The sequence below is a fragment of the Oncorhynchus mykiss genome, chromosome 29 (assembly GCF_057628025.1).
Source record: "Oncorhynchus mykiss isolate SJ-2025 chromosome 29, ASM5762802v1, whole genome shotgun sequence".
Lineage (NCBI taxonomy): Eukaryota > Metazoa > Chordata > Actinopteri > Salmoniformes > Salmonidae > Oncorhynchus > Oncorhynchus mykiss.
Window position 1 is genome coordinate 47,279,729 of NC_143050.1, and position 17,525 is coordinate 47,297,253.

The 17,525-nt window shown below is 39.7% G+C and overlaps 1 protein-coding gene across 1 annotated transcript in view; it reads right to left on the reverse strand.

The window, feature by feature from the left end:
* LOC110509538 (interleukin-6 receptor subunit beta) overlaps window positions 1-17,297 on the reverse strand; it is a 56,162-nt gene extending 38,865 nt beyond the window's left edge. The window contains exons 1-3 of the mRNA XM_021590456.3: window positions 17,033-17,297; window positions 9,865-9,939; window positions 9,271-9,564 (exon numbers count right to left, since the gene is read on the reverse strand). Of these exons, the coding sequence (XP_021446131.2) occupies window positions 9,271-9,564; window positions 9,865-9,939; window positions 17,033-17,060 (397 nt within the window). The 5' untranslated portion in view covers window positions 17,061-17,297. The remainder of the gene's footprint in view (window positions 1-9,270; window positions 9,565-9,864; window positions 9,940-17,032) is intronic.
* Between the last annotated feature and the right edge of the window lie 228 nt (window positions 17,298-17,525).

A 17,525-nucleotide genomic window follows, 5' to 3' on the forward strand; every position in this document is an offset into this window, starting at 1 on the left:
CAAGAGCATTAGTGAGGTCATGCACTGATGATGGGCGATTAGGCCTGCTTGTAGTTGGCCATTCAATTCAGCTGAAATAGTTGAATCCACTCAGTTTAATGTCCACATACTTTTGTAGTGTATGTTTTTTATTATTTTTGTTGCCTAAATCGCTTACATTTCTGAGAAATAGGTACAATTTCTATACGTTCCTATAACTCTCATTCCCTTGGAATTCCCTTGGAATGAAACGATCAAAAACAAAACTCAAATCAATTGTGAGCCAGGGCTACACACTGGCTAAACAAAACTTAGACCCTTGAAAGACAAATCAGCAAGCAAGTTGTCCTTAGCACGGCCATGTCTGATTTCATGGGGAAACTCCCACAATACGAGACTCCAGCAAAAGAGTCAGTCTTTTGCAGGAAAATGAGAGGGTTATGATCGAAGTGCTGAATTGCCAGTTCCAAAGTGAGCGTCTCTTCTTCGATAGTCGAGTTGTTTCTTTGATATGTGTCCAATTTCTATTAAAAGCATTCCACAGGGTGCTCAACAGTGTTATCGTCTTTCTGTAGGAGGGTAACCCAAACGGAACATAAAAAAGATAGGAAAACAAACCGTCAGGAGTAATGAAAGCAGACAACTCTTTGGCGCGCTCAGTTAGAGGGATCAGCCAATTTCCGTTCAGCAGATAGAACTCGCTAACATACTTAGCAGCGCCAACACGGTCCATACAATTGTCGACCCTGGCCAATGTCCGATGGCATTAGATTTGTGAAAATCAGAACAAAACCGTAGAGACCCATCCAACTTAGGTACTAATATACAGGGCGAACTCCACGGGCTGTTGCCATGTTTTGTAATGTCGTTCTCAAACATTAACTCTGCCTCACTGCAGACTTTCTCTCTTTTCAGGGTTCACTCGATAGGCATGTTCTTTGATTGGGGCAGAGTCCCCAACGTCAATGTCATGCTCTAGTACAATTGTTTGAATAGGGTCATCTGAGAATAAACCCTGATAATCTAAAAGTACTGCAACAATGTTGCCTTTTTCCTCTGGAAAAAAGGTCTTCTAGAATCTCTGAGTTAGTCAACCGTCCAACAGGCACATGGTGTATTGGGCTTTCCTCATGCTATTGAGGAAGACTATATTCAAGGGTGACAGCAGTGGCTATAGGAAGAACATCACTACCGGTTTCCATCGACTTCTCTGCCTTGATCGTAGCGGGTGAAGTATGGTTTCAACATGTTGACATGACAGCCAGGGTTTTTTTCCTGCGCTCCGGTGTGGCGATGTACTCCAGATAGTAAAAAAAAATTACAATGGCTTGAAAAGGAAGCTTGAAACGTTAAAACCCAGAAAGGGCAACAAAACCAGGACTTGGTCACCCACCTCAAATGCAGTTTCGGGTCTTTCAATCAAACCAAACTTTAATTTGTGCCTTCTCCAGATTCTCACTGGTGTGGTGCAATCTGTATCAAAAAGCGCCAACGAGCTCAAACAGATTTGTTTTTGTGTTTAAGGTGTTGCCCTTCAACAACCTCTCTCTCAGTAAGCTCAAAAGGACCTCTGACATGATGTCCAAACACGAGCTCATTCGGACTAAAACTTGCTTCAAACAGCAGAAGAGGGAACCCTTCATCTCAGTCTCTCAAACTCAAAGCTGTAAACTCAACATAGAAAGTCTGATGAAATCTCGTCAAGAGCACCTTGAGAATCTGGGTGGTAGGCTCCAGAGAGGCAGTGGGTTACACCCAACTGTTGTAGCACTAGCTGGAAGACCTTTGACATGAACTTTGAACCTCTGTGTGATTGCACTACCCATGGAAGTCCAAACATTGAAAATAATTTCACCAGGGCCTCAACAATACTGGGAGCTGTGATTTTCCTCAGTGAAATGGCCTCAGGGAAATGAGTGGCAGTACACATGATGGTTAAGAGAAACTGGATACCACTCTTTGCATTTGAGAAAAAGACCAACAACTAGAGGTCGACTGATTATGATTTTTCAACGATACTGATTATTGGAGGACCAAAAAAAGCCGATACTGATTAAATCGGACGATTTTATATATATATATATATATATATATACAGTGCCTTGCGAAAGTATTCGGCCCCCTTGAACTTTGCGACCTTTTGCCACATTTCAGGCTTCAAACATAAAGATATAAAACTGTATTTTTTTTGTGAAGAATCGACAACAAGTGGGACACAATCATGAAGTGGAACGACATTTATTGGATATTTCAAACTTTTTTAACAAATCAAAAACTGAAAAATTGGGCGTGCAAAATTATTCAGCCCCCTTAAGTTATTAATACTTTGTAGCGCCACCTTTTGCTGCGATTACAGCTGTAAGTCGCTTGGGGGATGTCTCGATCAGTTTTGCACATCGAGAGACTGACATTTTTTCCCATTCCTCCTTGCAAAACAGCTCAAGCTCAGTGAGGTTGGATGGAGAGCATTTGTGAACAGCAGTTTTCAGTTATTTCCACAGATTCTCGATTGGATTCAGGTCTGGACTTTGACTTGGCCATTCTAACACCTGGATATGTTTATTTTTGAACCATTCCATTGTAGATTTTGCTTTATGTTTTGGATCATTGTCTTGTTGGAAGACAAATCTCCGTCCCAGTCTCAGGTCTTTTGCAGACTCCATCAGGTTTTCTTCCAGAATGGTCCTGTATTAAGCTCCATCCATCTTCCCATCAATTTTAACCATCTTCCCTGTCCCTGCTGAAGAAAAGCAGGCCCAATCCATGATGCTGCCACCACCATGTTTGACAGTGGAGATGGTGTGTTCAGGGTGATGAGCTGTGTTGCTTTTACGCCAAACATAACGTTTTGCATTGTCGCCAAAAAGTTCAATTTTGGTTTCATCTGACCAGAGCACCTTCTTCCACATGTTTGGTGTGTCTCCCAGGTGGCTTGTGGCAAACTTTAAACAACACTTTTTATGGATATCTTTAAGAAATGGCTTTCTTCTTGCCACTCTTCCATAAAGGCCAGATTTGTGCAATATACGACTGATTGTTGTCCTATGGACAGAGTCTCCCACCTCAGCTGTAGATCTCTGCAGTTCATCCAGAGTGATCATGGGCCTCTTGGCTGCATCTCTGATCAGTCTTCTCCTTGTATGAGCTGAAAGTTTAGAGGGACGGCCAGGTCTTGGTAGATTTGCAGTGGTCTGATACTCCTTCCATTTCAATATTATCGCTTGCACAGTGCTCCTTGGGATGTTTAAAGCTTGGGAAATATTTTTGTATCCAAATCCGGCTTTAAACTTCTTCACAACAGTATCTCGGACCTGCCTGGTGTGTTTCTTGTTCTTCATGATGCTCTCTGCGCTTTTAACGGACCTCTGAGACTATCACAGTGCAGGTGCATTTATACGGAGACTTGATTACACACAGGTGGATTGTATTTATCATCATTAGTCATTTAGGTCAACATTGGATCATTCAGAGATCCTCACTGAACTTCTGGAGAGAGTTTGCTGCACTGAAAGTAAAGGGGCTGAATAATTTTGCACGCCCAATTTTTCAGTTTTTGATATGTTAAAAAAGTTTGAAATATCCAATAAATGTCGTTCCACTTCATGATTGTGTCCCACTTGTTGTTGATTCTTCACAAAAAAATACAGTTTTATATCTTTATGTTTGAGGCCTGAAATGTGGCAAAAGGTCTCAAAGTTCAAGGGGGCCGAATACTTTCGCAAGGCATTGTATATATAAAACCGGAGACCCATAGATATGTATAAAAAATAAAAAAAATTATGACAATTACAACAATACTGAATGAACAATGAACACTTATTTTAACTTAATATAATTACATCAATAAAATCAATTTAGTCTCAAATTAATGAAACATGTTGAATTTTGGTTTAAATAATGCAAGTGACAATTTCCCTGGTTTAATATTTCATGTTGACATGAATTTATTTTAACTAAATATGCAGGATAAAAATAAAAAAAAATTCTGTGTATTGATTTTAAGAAAAGGCATTGATGTTTATGGTTAGGAACATTCGTACAACGATTGTGCTTTTTTCACAAAATGCGCTTTTGTTAAATCATCCCCCGTTTGGTGGTTGGCTCTCTTTGTTAGGAAGGGAAAAATGTAAAAAGAGATCCCAGGGCAGTAATTTTGGCCATTGTCCTGTGCAGGGTACCGTCTTTCGGATGGGACGTTAAATGGGTGTCTCTGTAGTCACTAAAGATCCCATGTAGTCACTAAAGATCCCATGGCACTTATTGTAAGAGTAGGGGTGTTAACCCTGGTGTCCTGGCTAAATTCCCAAACTGGCCCTCAAACCATCATGGCCACATAATCATCCTCAGCTTCTAATTGGCTCATTCATGCCCCCTCCTGTAACTATTCCCCAGCTCGTTGCTGTAAATGAGAATGAGTTCTCAGTCAACTTACCTGGTTAAATAAAAATAGTTAACTTAATAGTTATAAGATATATAGCTGGCAAAAAGTGTAACTTTATCACCTCTCTTAAGTTGCGCTGCAGGAGTGACTCACCTCAAGAAGCTCCCATTTGGCTTGTTGTGCTTCTTTGTAAACAAACACACGACTGGTTAAAACAACTTTTGGGAAACTAGTACTGGTAAGCTTCATAATGAAAAATAATCTAACAGGCAAAATTATAAAAGCAATCTGCTTTATCTATTACCTAGTGCACAAGTTGACTGCAGGTATTTATTTAAAAAGTACTAATATTAAAATGTGTATTTTTGTAAATGATAGACAAAATTGGAAAATCATACTGAGGGTATTTCAAAATACCCCGGGATACAGTATACCACCCAAGCCTACTGCACACACATATTCATACTGACTCTACACACAATCATCATATACACTGCTGCTACTCTATCATATGTCCTGATGCCTAGACATCTACCCCTATACATATCTAATCCTACCACTCCAGTATCCCTGCACATTGTAAATATTAGTGGTGTGCCCAAGTAGTCTACCAAAAATCAGTATACGGGCAATTTAATGGATATAATTTAGAACAGAGTATTTTTTGTAATTATCTGTGATCAGGAAAACATTTTATTTTCACATCCTTCTCATGTCAGTCAGTCAAGGGAGGTGCTGCATGGTCTAAATAACTCAACTGGCTAGCTTGCCTGTCTGTAAAGAGAAAGACAAACTGTGCGTTGATCCTGCTGCTCCGATTGGATAGACTGAAACTTTATTTCTCCATCCACTCACTTCATAATTTCACAATTAATTTTCCTTGCATGTTTTCAGTCCGATCATTTAGATTTCTGCTGCCTGCTACTATGATAAATCACATGGCCAGGACGTTTGCTATCAAGCTGTCAATGTGCATAATATCTAACAAGTGAGGTCTGGAAAAAATCTGAAATGCTAATGCGCATTCTGACTGAGTGACCGCAAACTTGGCTGCCCCCTGCAGCTTTTTTTGTAGTGAGAACATGCAAATCAAATCAAATTTTATTTGTCACATGCATACCTTAGTGAAATGATTACTTACAAGCCTTTAACCAACAATGCAGTTTTTAGAAAAATATGTGTAAAGTAACAAATAATTAAAGTGCAGCAGCAAAACAACAACAGTGAGGCTATATACAGGGGGTACCGGTATAGAGTCAATAGAGTCAATGTGGGCGGGGACCTGGTTAGTCGAGGTAATATGTAAATGTAGGTAGAGTTAAACTGACAATGCATAGATCATAAAGAGTAGTAGCAGCGTACGGGGGGTGGGGGGGGGGGAGCAATGCAAATAGTCTGGGTAGCCATTTGATTAGCTGTTCAGGAGTCTTCTGGCTTGGGGGTAAAAGCTGCTGAGAAGCCTTTAGGACCTAGACTTGGCGCTACGGTAGCGCATGCCGTGCGGTAGCGGAGAGAACAGGTTCTGACAAGGGTGGCTGGAGTCTTTGACCATTTTTAGGGCCTTCCTCTGACACAGGTCCTGGATTTTAGAAAAAGCTGTTGCGCTGCAACTCACCGCCTTCTTGAAGACAAACAATGTATACGAAATGCTTCGGGCTGGTTTTAGACCCCATCATAGCACTGAGACTGCACTTGTGAAGGTGGTAAATTACATTTTAATGGCGTCAGACTGAGGCTCTGCACCTGTCCTCGTGCTCCTAGACCTTAGTGCTGCTTTTGATACCATCGATCACCACATTCTTTTGGAGAGATTGGAAACCCAAATTGGTCTACACAGACAAGTTCTGGCCTGGTTTAGATCTTATCTGTCGGAAAGATATCAGTTTGTCTCTGTGGATGGTTTGTCCTCTGACAAATCAACTGTAAATTTCGGTGGTCCTCAAGGTTCCGTTTTAGGATCACTTTTTGTTTTCACTATATATTTTACTTCTTGGGGATGTCATTCGAAAACATAATGTTAACTTACACACAGCTGTACATTTCAATGAAACATGGTGAAGCCCCAAAATTGCCCTCGCTGGAAGCCTGTGTTTCAGACATAAGGAAGTGGACGGCTGCAAAATATCTACTTTTAAACTCGGACAAAACAGAGATGCTTGTTTTAGGTCCCAAAAAACAAAGAGATTTTCTGTTGAATCTGACAATTAATCTTAATGGTTGTACAGTCGTCTCAAATAAAACTGTGAAGGACCTCGGCGTTACTCTGGACCCTGATCTCTCTTTTGACGAACATATCAAGACTGTTTCAGGGACAGTTTTTTTCCATTTACGTAAGGTTGCAAAAATCAGAAACTTTCTGTCCAAAAATAATGCAGAAAAATGAATCCATGCTTTTGTTACTTCTAGGTTAAACTACTGCAATGCGCTACTTTCCGGCTACCCGGATAAAGCACTAAATAAACTTCAGTTAGTGCTAAATACGGCTGCTAGAATCCTGACTAGAACCAAAAAATTTGATCATATTACTCCAGTGCTAGCCTCCCTACACTGGCTTCCTGTCAAAGCAAGGGCTGATTTCAAGGTTTTACTGCTATCGGTTAATTGAATGATTAGAATATTCCACCCTGAAACCATATAATTGTATGGAACTCGTTAGAATGTATAAAATTATAATCAATAAATGTGTAGTTCTAGTCAGAATTATGGTAAAACAATATAGCTAATGTTGGTCTTTATGGTATTTTAAAGACAGACTGTCTGAGCAAAATTCGGCGCCGACCTGACTAGAGACTTGGGAGAGAACAGGGAGTACGGCTCAAGGTCTCCCTAATCTCTGTCGGCTGGGTAGTGAGACAGTGTGTGCGTAGCAGGACATTGTGTTCGTATGTTTGTGTGAATGTGTGTGCGTATGGTTGGGTGAATGTGTGTGTGTGAGAAGTCGCTATAAAATTAATTGTTTTGTATTCTTGACTTTAGAACGTTCTCTGAATAAACTGTACTAACCTTTTGCATAAGCTGAGTCTTTGACTAATTATTATTATACCCAGGGTCTTACAAACCTCGAGGATTGGTCAGAGCTATTGATTGTCAGTTATTATCATTGGGATAGAACATTTACGTGACAGCATTACATGGGCTTGCTCCTACCTATCTTTCCGATTTGGTCGTGCAATACATACCTACACGTACGCTACGGCCACAAGACGCAGGCCTCCTAATTGTCCCTAGAATTTCTGGGCAAACAGCTGGAGGCAGGGCTTTCTCCTATAGAGCTCCATTTTTATGGAATGGTCTGCCTACCCATGTCAGAGACGCAAACTCGGTCTCAACCTTTAAGTCTCTACTGAAGACTCATCTCTTCAGTGGGTCATATGATTGAGTGTAGTCTGGCCCAGGAGTGGGAGGGTGAACGGAAAGGCTCTGGAGCAACAAACCACCCTTGCTGTCTCTGCCTGGCCGGTTCCCCTCTTTCCACTGGGATTCTCTGCCTCTAACCCTATTACAGGGGCTGAGTCACTGGCTTACTGGTGCTCTTCCATGCCATCCCTAGGAGGGGTGTGTCACTTGAGTGGGTTGAGTCACTGATGTGATCTTCCTGTCTGGGTTGGCGCCCCCCCTTGTGTTGTACCATGGCGGAGTTCTTTGTGGGCTATACTCAACCTTGTCTCAGGATGGTAAGTTGGTGGTTGAAGATATCCCTCTAGTTGTGTGGGGGCTGTGCTTTGGCAAATTGGGTGGAGTTATATCCTGCCTGTTTGGCCCTGTCCAGGGGTATCATTGGATGGGGACGCAGTGTCTCCTGACCCCTCCTGTCTCAGCCTCTAGTACTTTATGTGTCGGGGGCTGGGTCAGTCTGTTATATCTGGATTTCTCCTGTATTATCCGGTGTCCTGTGTGAATTTAAGTATGCTCTCTCTAATTCTCTCCTTCTCTCGAAGAAGAACCTGAGCCCTACGACCATGCCTCAGGACTACCTGGCATGATGACTCCTTGTTGTCCCCAGTCCACCTGGGCGTGCTGCTGCTCCAGTTTCAACTGTTCTGCCTGTGGCCATGGAAACCTGACCTGTTCACTGTGACTATTATTTGACCATGCTGGTCATTTATGAACATTTGAACATCTTGGCCATGTTCTGTTATAATCTCCACCCAGCACAGCCAGAAGAGGACTGGCCACCCCACATAGCCTGGTTCCTCTCTAGGTTTCTTCCTAGGTTTTGGCCTTTCTAGGGAGTTTTTCCTAGCCACCGTGCTTCTACACCTGCATTGCTTGCTGTTTGGGGTTTTAGGCTGGGTTTCTGTAGAGCACTTTGAGATATCAGCCTATGTAAGAAGGGCTATATAAAGACATTTGATTTGGACAGCAGGAAGCTTGGCCCCAGGGAGGTATTTTACGAACATATACTTAGGAATATTAAAACACTTCAGTTTCTTTTTCCAATCACGAGTATCATGTGATCCGATTGTCAACTGTCAATTTACAGATACGATAACGAACATGAGTATGGCCATGTCAGCACACCCCTAGTAAAAATGGTATTGGCACTGACCCTTTATACAGCTTCCTTACTTTATTGTTCTTCTCATTTCTATTACTCTTTTGTTCTACTTTTTAATAGTACTACTGTATTTTTGGGAAAGAGCAAGCAAGACATTTCACTGTACTAGTGCACGTAAAAATAAAAGTTATGAATGTGTACGTTACATTTTCGTGAATATCAGTACAAAAGCATGTCCTTTGGATACATTTTCACTGTATTTCTGTATGAAATTGTTGCACTTGTATCCAAATGAATTACTCAGAAATGAAATGTAAATGGAGATATTAGAGAAATACTTGCGTGGACATTTTTTTTATTTTTTATATGAAATAACCTAAAGTTGATGTGAAATCATTGGAGAGATACTTACACCCTTTGGTCAACAGAATCCCATGGATTACTTGATTTCGGTTTAAGGGAGACCCTTTCTTCTCACAAAGTAACCAGTTGGCCGTTTCATTGGTGATGGTGATGGTCACGCTAACAGCCGAGTCATTTATCTTGGTGTACTGCTCTTTGGGCACTGTGACGTTTTTCAACTTCCAGTAGATGTCCTCCGCTGTGGCTTTAGCAGCTGTGTAGAGTACACATGTGGCGGTGAATTCCTTCCCAATTTCCACCGATGGAGATTGTGGGATTATTGTTCCATAGGTGGTGATAGAACCTAGAGAAAACCCATGCATCAAGTCAATGCTACTAGGAAATGCATGGTGAATTTTACACAGACGGAAAAGTCCATATGTGGTTGTTTTCATGGTTATTTGGAAACATATCACTAGGGTCAGTACAAAGCTCACTATCATTAAAGCACAGCAAATTAAAGGAAGAAGACAGCTCATTCTAGGGTTAATGTGCAGAGAGGTTGAATCAAAACATATCAGACTGTCTGTGGCTGTGGAAAAGAGTGCCTGCTAAGCAGCACTTAATAACAAAAATTGTTATTTAAATGTAGTGGTACACTTACTACAGGTGGGCCTACAGGCCAGCCATGCCAAGGACAGAAGCTGCAGCAAACGGTATGATGACTTGTCCATGATGCCTGAGGGAAGATTCACAAATTCACAGACTCACCAAGCCTACATTTTATCGCAAACCATTTCCCACCCAATTAATTGCTAGTGTTGGAGAGCAATTAAATTACTAGTGGAACTACATGTAGTTAGCTACATTTTGCAGTAGCGTGGTGGTAGTTAAAGAGATACTTTGAGATCTACTACCCCAGTCAGATTAACATGTGGATACCATTTTTATGTCTCTCTGTCCAGTATGCAGAAGGTTAGAGGTAGTTTCACGAACCCCTAACCAGGGTTAGCATAATGACTTGAAGTCTATGGGTATCTGCTAGCATATACTCATAGACATCCAATCATTTCGTTAATGCTAGTTAGCAATGGCGCCAGCGCTAAATAGCAACTTCCTTGAAACCGCAAGCATAGACAAACATTTTATCCACGAGTTCATCTCTGGGGAAGTAAAGGGACTCTTTGCCAAAATCCCTCAGTATCCCTTTAAACAAAATAACATTTGCAGTGTTTTCAGTGTTTTTTGCCAGGTAATGGTGTAGCTAAGTGCAACAGAAAATATGGGTGAAGTAGGCATCAGACCTGCTAAAATTCTAACTTGAAACATAGTTTTGGGATTTAATAGACTAAATTACAAATTCTGTTAACATCTGACTCCAGAGTGATCAGTCTTTCAATTTGTGGTCGATGACATTTCAGATTTAGACACCAAAATGTATCAAAGTAGTTTGGATGTAGTGATCTACTTTAAAAGATGCACTATGCCAAAATCACTCCGCCATTTCCTGGTTGTTAAAATTCAAATAGGTCACTGAATTTCAGTTTATGTGACAAAACAAGCACGTATAGTGTAGAGAATCACTTTACCATCTAAACCACAGAAATATACTTTCAATAACACAAAACATTGCTTAAAAACAAAACTTAAGAACCAGATGTTTAGAAATAGCACACATAGAACAGATATACCGCTTCTTAGGCTTGCTTTCAATGAGAATGACAGATCTATAATACACAATTCTATGTGAATTTGTTCAGGTCGCTCAAAAAGTTGCATATTGCAGCTTTAAGTAAACTATATTTTTCTTAAGAGTAGCTTTAGGTGTAGCTTAACTTCTTCTAGTGTGAAGTAATTGGTAGCTTTCAGAGCAGCTTCCCCAACACTTAATTGCTGACTGAAGGTAGGTAGCTACAAAACTTTGTGAACATCTCATTTCCTCAAGGACAGTCCTCTTGCATGTAGGACTTTTTGTAGCTATGTGTCAGCAAAGCTAGTCATATCACTACAGAATATTATTATGCAGCTTATTTTCAAACTACAATAAATAAAGCTTTGGAGGAACACTGTCATAACACCATAGCTGCTACAGTTTGGGATGCACGATATATCGGAATCGGCCGAAAATAGCTAAAAATGCCAGCATCAGTTATGGGCCTGATGTCTATTTTAATGCCGATGTGGAAAACCGATGTCAAAGCTAACGTGCATACCTATATAAACGTAGGTACATGGCCATGTAAAATGTTTGCGCTACAAGTGCAACACAGCATTCCTAACCTAGCCCACAATGTCTGCATCGAGTCAACAAGTCGAGCAGTCATTTGAAAGAGTAAAACAATTTCAGCGACACAACTCAAAGGTGAAACCCATTAATGCCAAGATAATGGAATTCATTGCCCTCAACAATCAACCATTCTCTGTCGTGGGTGATGTTGGCTTTCGCAACTGGTCGAGCACCGGTACACACTACCAATTGCGCTATTTTTCAGATGTTGCCCTACCGGAGTTACACAGTAGTAGCGTCACTGCTATTAGTTTCACGACATACTATGGAACGCCGCTTGGGTCTTTGCGTGTCAAAAAAGATACACGTCAAAAAAAACACTAATTGACAATAACACTATTTGACAATAACACTATTTGACGCATTAAATAAGATTTTAATTTGACACGTCAAATAACAGTTCTATTATAGAATGTTGTGTGTTCTGAATTAAGCATGCAAGCCAAGCGCCACCACTACTATCAGTAGCACTGTCAAAGCTGTACAAAGAAGTCTGCAAAGAAGCATACACCGGCCACAAATGACGTGTTTGAAATACCGTGTTAGTAATGAAGCATTATTTGTTTGACCGCAACTTCTGGGGTAGCTAGCTTTAGCTTTGTACCTAGCTAGCACCAATACAACTAGCCTGAAAACAATGACTAGTAGAAACTGCAGTCATTTTCATTATTCTTAGCAATCCTTGTGAGTAACTATTAGCTAGGTAGCCACTTGTTGTTCGCCTATTGAAATGTAACTTCAGTTCATGAAAAGAAATAGCTAGGCAGCTGTTGCCCAAAACTAACGTTATAAAGCAATCAGCTAGCTTCATCTGGCTAGTGAGGCTCAACCAGACCATGTAATGTGTTGTGAAGCTAGCCACAATAAGGGTTAGGCACAATAGTGGAATTTGCGGTTTGCCTTCAAAATAAAAAGCACCTATTTGAAAGTGACACAGAAGGTTACAATTAGTGGAATCATGCCATATTTAGACTAGATAATGTTAAACAAGGTTGGAATGTGAAGCAACGAAATGGGGTATCAGTCTACCCACAGAACACAACTGTGAAGAGTTTACACAAATATTAGCGTTGAAGCTCTCATCACGAGACTGTGACTGTGTGAAATCCCCTCCCCAGTCAGCCTATTGTGTGTACAGACATTCATATTGCACTGTACAACTTTACCTAAGGATTGGGGATCAATGAAATGGGGTATCAGTCTACTCAATACCCAAAATATTTTTTTCCCAACATCCTCCTCAGAGTTTTCAGACTACAAAATATCCACACAGTTTTGTTTTCCTAGGGAAAGTGTTCAATACACATAGGTTGACAATAAATGTGGCTCAATTCAGATGTTTCAGAGTCCCGCAATAAGAGCTACTACGCTAATATTCTCTGGGTGTCACTGAGTAGACAAATACCCCATGTTATTGAGCCACAATCCATAGGTAAGGCTGTACAGTGAAATAAGTATGCCCCCAATGCAATTCTAAAGTATAATACATCCAGTGTGATTTCAACAGATTTGTCAAATTAACAATTTATTGTCTTACGTTGATTTTATATAATATTCCAACCTCGTTTATCATGATCTATTCAATTACGGCATAAGTCTACTATTTGTATTAATTTGCATCACTGTCAATTACATACTTTTATTTTGAAGGCTAACCGCAAATTCCACTATTGTGGCTAATTATTATCATGATTAGCTTCGCATAGATGGGTCCGACCACCATTAATCAATAAGAACTGTCTTATAAATGAAGGTAATTTCAGATGACACTTATAGTTAGCTAGCCAACTATATCTACTGAAACAGATTGTCATTTTGCTATGTTTTGGGGGAAGAACATTGCTTGCATCCATGAGCCATCTTTTTTTTTTACGTGTGATAGTGTAATCAATATGTAATAACTACGTAAAAAATGTATGAACACGTTCAATTATTATGTGATTTGAAGTCATATTCAGGTCCTGATTGGTCAACAAGCTTATTTGACACGCCTTTTTTGACACGCAAAGACCCAACGGCGTTCCATAGAAGTCCTGGTTGAGAATGAAACAACTGAACAAATGAAACAGCAAGTAAGTGAAATAAATAGGTTTTGATTATGTTTTACTGGAAATGGGGACATATGTAAATGCCAACTGAATAACTTTTTGGTCAGTATGGTGTGCGTGTGTGTAACCTTTAACAAGGCAAGTCAGTTAAGAACAAGTTCTTATTTACAATGACGGCCTACTACAGCCAAACACGGACGACGCTGGGCTAATTGTGCGCCGCCCTATGGGACTCTCAACCACGGCCAGATGTGATACAGCCTGGATTCGAACCCGGAACTGTAGTGACACTGCTGTGTCCACATATGTGTGTGTGTTAACTATTTAACTGTACTAGAATGCTTAAAAACATTTTTTAAATAAAATAAAAATCGAGAATCAGGTCTTTTGGCAAGGAAAATATCGGTATCGGCCAAAAATGTAATATCGGTGCATCACTAACTACTGTAAAACAACAACAGCTGTGTAGCCTATTTGTGTTGTGTAATTCATTGGGTAGTCATGCACCCATATCACTGGCACAGGGGTTCACCAGATTTTATTTTGTATTCAGTACTTTACCAATAAGTAGTAACTTAACTGTTTAGTTTTATGAGGGCCTCACTGACTACTCCCACTAGTAGGAAATATAGGAAATGGAACCAATGATAAAGCTACTACTAGAGAGCTAAGTTAGTTATAAAACACAAACTATGCATTGCTAGTTATGTTATGAACAAACAGTAGCTAGCTAAGAAAGTCTGTTAAATGACTGAAATGTAAACATAGAGGCCTAGTTTATGTGAAAGCGTGGCAATAACTTATTAACCTTTCATTATTCACAGATCTCCTCCTCTGATGACAAGGCAGGCAGACCACTCCTGAAAACAAAATGCTCAGCAAAGGCTCTATTGAGAGATACCAGATTTTTATTAAAAGCTCATTTTCAGTGTCTGTGTTTATATGTTAAGGGGGTGTTACTTTGGCAGATAATGTCAGCCATCTAAATAAATACAAATATTTGTATAATTAACTAAATGTAGGTGTTTCTGGTTTGTGTCAGTTTAATTGTTTGTTATGCTATAAATTGTTATTTTATGGTTGTAAGTGATCAAATGAACTAGAACATTTTATATTTTGCAATTCTGAGTAATTACTACTTTAGTAAGGATATACACTTTATTCAGCACTACTGCAGTTGCTAAATAATTCCAATAAACGGCAGCATAAGACCACAAATTACATTTCAGAAGATTAGTTCTCTCCCTGAATTCACCACTCCCCTGCGCGCTTTTTATGTCCCAGATTACTGTGAAGTAATATGATGATTCATGTTTATTATTAACTGTTTTTATGCTCATGTTTTGATATTATACTTCATATTACTATAACTTATCAATAAGCCTGAACATTAATTCAGTCACCTCTGGTCAACAAAAATGTATTTTAAAATTCATCAACCAGCGTCGACCCGCTCTGCCTTCTCGAACAAGTAGCCAACTCAACAAGCTCCGCCAAAAAGCTTGTGGCGTTCAGGGAACACTGCCTTCTCGCAAGGGTTGCATGATGCATTTATTGGCAGGCTTAAAGATGCACATGTCTTCTCTATTCCGAGGCTGTTTACTCTCAATAAGAGATATTAAGATGATTTTTATAATGTTTGTGTACTAGGGTTGAGGTTAGCGCATTGGCTACTGAATATTTGGCCGGGGTTCAATACCTGCTATGGTCACTATTTACTTGCTCTCCCAAAAGCAACACAGGCCTAATACACAATATATAGCGAACTGTAAAGTAATGAGTGACCATTTTAGAAAAATATGAGACATATAGTCTTTGGTTGCATGCTATTTCATATGAATTATAGGGTTGCTTGTAACCTATAACTGATTCTTTGTGGTCTTATGTTGCAGTCTATGGGAAATATTTAGCAAGTCATTAATTCACATAAAGACATTGGTGAGGCAACTGAGAAATAGTGTATTTGTGATGTTAATTCCTTAGTTCAGTCTCAAACCTGCCCCATACCAATTCCTGGACTTCCACAGGTCACCCAGTTCAAACTACATTTGAAAAATAAAACATAAAATGTGGTTTGTTTATCAAGTCTTCTGCCTTGCAATAAGAAATATTTAAAAAACTAACAACAAAAAACAGCTAAATGCTTAGACAGGTTTTGATTAACAAAATAATCAAAATGCTATTTAGTACTATATGGTATTTATTATTATAAAATTATTACTAAAATATTTTCTAAAAGTATTATAGGCTACCCTACCCTAGAATTAGGGTTAAGGATAATAGGTTATATGTAGGGTTACATTTTGTGTATAGCACATTGTGACATCTGCTGATGTAAAAAGGGCTTTATAAATACATTTGATTGACTGTTAGGTTTAGGGGTTTATAAGGCAAAAAATAGTATGGTTTATAGCTCTCTTGCTCCTGCCTGTGGCTTTGTGTGTACTACATACCTCATTCGAGACACTTGCTCGGCTCATAATCTGAGGTAGCAACTGCGTCATATCCACAAATCAATTAACTTCGTTTGCAACTCAGTGAATCTGTGCAGTATTCACTCCCTACGATTTTAGATTGAGGCATATTAAATTACCCAGCAGTAATTCCAAACAAAAAATCGTTATAAAAAGGTTATTTCTTGATTAAAAAATGCATTCTGGCTTTTTAAATCTGCCACATCTTGAAAAAGAGGACAGGAACATGCATTTTGTTTAGGTTTTACACCTTTTTCTGAAGAGAAATCTGGTTAACCATGACCAGAACATGTTTAACGTCTGATGGGCATACCCCAGCCATCGCTAGCAATGCGTATACACAGACAAACAATGAGCTCGCCAAGTAGCCGTAACCTTGTTAATAATAAATTACCCGAGGTAAGCCTATTATTTTTACCAGGGCTGGTCTCATTGCCAACATACCGGGAAATGTGAGTTCGTGCCACCATAATCAATATAACTAGTAGGAGTTGGCACCACCCTAAAATAAGGCCTGTTATTTCGCGATTATTTAAAAACTACGGCAAGCAGCTGGGCCAATAGGTAATATTATTTGGGAGCTGGGCTCCATGGCTGAAGCGATGAACCTAGTTTTTATAAGATTAAATGTCATGTGTCCAGCCTAAGACTATCTGCTGGCTAATGCCATATAGTATTGAGAATCCCAATAAAACCAACAAAAAAATGACTAGCTACTTCAAAAGAAAGACAATCTTATATCGTGGTCTGACGCTTGCTATATAACGTTACATCGATCAGAGTGATAAAGAGCTATAAAATAAGTATTACTGACCATTTTAAATAGCTAGCTACTGTAGCTAGCACGGACATTTTTGGAGGAAAAAAAATATTGATCAATTTCTAATTCCGGGAAACACAAACAACACGGGAATGTCGTATTTGCAGTACCCCTAGTCGACTATATTCAACAAAACCAGGAAAACACGTCCGTAACAGCCTGTTAAACAGGGCCCGACATGTTATGACAACAAAAACACTCACCTTTCATATCTTTACTTGTTGGGTTCATGTTTTCTAGCTAGTTAACGTTAGCTGCGTAAAGACATGTAGATTTCACATCACTCAGCTTAAACTATAACATTGCACGTCTAGGTCTGTCTTCTCTTTCCCAATTCCAGTATATTGCATAACCACGAGTTCCAATACTTCCCCTTGCAGTACAAATATAAATTAGCTACAAACATAACGACTGATCTAAGTATCTGTCTAGATTGTCAACGACTTGTTTAGAGATCTGCGCAGAATTGCTGTTCTTTTGATTTGCCAGGAGAATCGTCTGTCACACAACTACTAACCAATCAAGACGCCAGATTGTTTCGCATGACTGTTTTCCAGTAAATCTGCACCCACTTGCCCGAAATGCTCCAATGTGTGCCAGGCCATGACGGAGCTTGGGTTGAATGCTTTGTCTGCTGCTGAATCATTATGTACCTGACGCAACAAGCTCAACAACAAGCACTGTTTGATGCGTTGT